A 2,386-nucleotide genomic window follows, 5' to 3' on the forward strand; every position below is an offset into this window, starting at 1 on the left:
TGCAAAAATGGCACCTCTTCCAGGACTAAAAAGTGCTAGGTGGTACTGGGGAAAACTTGCAAGTATAGAAACATGACAGTTTTGCATTGCTACATGGACACTACATACATCATTTCCGCTCAGTTCAGGAAAACGTCCCCAGATGTTTTAAATCACAAAAAGTAAGAAAACTTTAACTCAAAGGTTTATAATACTTATAATACTGTGGCTATGCCACAAATCTACCTGCATTTTAATATTGTTTTCCTCCCGGAAACTTTCAATGGTCTATTTCATTTTTGATTAGAGTGTGCTCAGGATTTTACATTAGCACAAGGAATCATCCATATATGTATGTATATATATACAACCACACACATTCTAGCAGTGATAGATGGTTGAAAATGCCTACTATTACATTATGTAAGTACAAATACGAAATCAAGAAATTTATAATCTTTAAACTCAAACCTACGTTTAGTTATTTCTGTCTGTTATATCTTAACTTTAAGACTATCCATCCTAAAAATTGCTTTAATATTTTGGTATAATGTGATATAGGGAAAATAAAGATCACATTTTACCAGTTAACAGATCGGTATGGGGAAATCTCATAACTCCACAAGACTTTCTAAACTCATCATAAAATCCATCCAGGTCATCTGTCTATAAATAAATCTTAAAATACAGATTTCTCATTCTAAAAACATTTTAGTTGCTTATGTATGGGATTTCAGCATCAGGCCTTAAGTAAAAAAAAAAAGCAAGAGGAAAGACCAGAGAGTTGTGTCAAAATGGCGAAAGCCTGGAATTTCCTCTTGCTGCATAAACAGGAACTTACAGACGGTGACCTTTACCAGTGAATGCTGCATTATGAATTTGGTGTCAAAAATCCATGCTGACTACAGTGCTCTCTGCCTCCTTTCCAGGTGATCCATTTTTAAGTGCCCATATCATTTCGCTATGACTTCATGACCTAACTAATACATAACAAAGATTCCTATTTGGGAACAGATGCAGATCAAATAAAGAAAGATGGCAGAAATATCACTTAGGAAAAAATCCAAAACAAAAACAAATCAGAACTCGAACACAATGCTATGTTAAAAATCAAGATTAATGGAACAAGAAGAATGAGGGTTCATAAGACAGTTCATTAACAAAACAGGTAACTAGAAACCTTTTAAGGGTCCTTTCCAGTCCTATGTTATGATCCTATGAACTTCTACAGCAAATCTTTTACTCACCAGCAGCACAGGCAGCTAAGAACTTTTCACTCTTGCACAGCTTTTTTGCTATAAGATGTGTACAATTTCTGTATTTCTAGTAAAACAAAAACAAAACAACACAATTGTATCACTGTGTCCTGGTTTTGGCTGGGATAGGGTTAATTTCCTTCCTAATAGCTGGTATAATGCTGTGTTTCGGATTTAGTAGAGAATAAGATTAATAACACACTGATGGTTTTGGTTGCTGCTAAGTAGTTGTAGTGCTTATACTAAGTCAAGGATTTTTCAGCTTCCCATGCTCTGCCAGTGGGGAGGTGCACAAGAAGCTGGGCACAGCCAGGATTGCTGACACAGGCTGTCCAAAATGATATTCCCTACCATGTAACATCATGCTCAGTATATGAAACCAGAACTGTCCAAGGGGTGGGAACCACTGCTCAGAGATGGGCTATTGACCACCAGGAGGTAGTGAGCGATTGTTGCATTGTGCATCTCTTGTTTTTGTATACTTCTTTATCAATAATAATATTACTTCCTCTTTCTTTGTGAGGTTTTTCCTCCCATTCTCTTACCCATCCCACCTGGGGTCAGGGGATGCGAATGAGCCACCGCGTGGTGCCTAGTTGCCGGCTGGGGCTAAACGACAACACACTGGAAACAGTGTAACTTCCTTAACTATTTATACACAACTGTAAGTTACTCCACAGTCGCAGCATCACAAAATAGTTTGGGTTGGAAGGGACCTTTAAAGGCCATCTAGTCCAACCCCTACAATGAACAGGGACATCCTCACCTAGATCAGGTTGCTCAGAGCCCCGTCCAACCTGACCTGGGATGTAGTCCTTTATTTTAAGGTTTGCATTTTTTCCTTTCTGCTCTACCACCAGGTACTTTAGTGAACAATACCTTGTTATCTATAAAAACACAGTCCAGTCTGAACAGCCATTGGAGCAGTGCCGCCTTCTCTTGTTTTTTGAATCCAGTTAATTGGATTATCCGTTTCTGGCTGCCACTTGCCATCTGTTAAAAAGAGAAACAAACAAAAAGGAAACATTAAGACACAAAATATACATCAGGAACATTGTTTGCACTCTCTTACCGCTACTTCCTGCTTGTTTTCTGAGAAAAAGGCAAAACACACCGCAAGGCATCAACACTATCCGAGGGCGATACAGCAC

General features: G+C 38.4%; 1 protein-coding gene across 1 annotated transcript in view; it reads right to left on the reverse strand.

Moving 5' to 3' along the window:
* Nucleotides 1-2,228, reverse strand: part of ANKRD32 (ankyrin repeat domain 32) — a 36,783-nt gene extending 34,555 nt beyond the window's left edge. The window contains exons 1-2 of the mRNA XM_010288233.1: nt 2,115-2,228; nt 1,227-1,302 (exon numbers count right to left, since the gene is read on the reverse strand). Of these exons, the coding sequence (XP_010286535.1) occupies nt 1,227-1,302; nt 2,115-2,228 (190 nt within the window). The remainder of the gene's footprint in view (nt 1-1,226; nt 1,303-2,114) is intronic.
* Between the last annotated feature and the right edge of the window lie 158 nt (nt 2,229-2,386).

Source organism: Phaethon lepturus, unplaced genomic scaffold (assembly GCF_000687285.1).
Source record: "Phaethon lepturus isolate BGI_N335 unplaced genomic scaffold, ASM68728v1 scaffold22915, whole genome shotgun sequence".
Lineage (NCBI taxonomy): Eukaryota > Metazoa > Chordata > Aves > Phaethontiformes > Phaethontidae > Phaethon > Phaethon lepturus.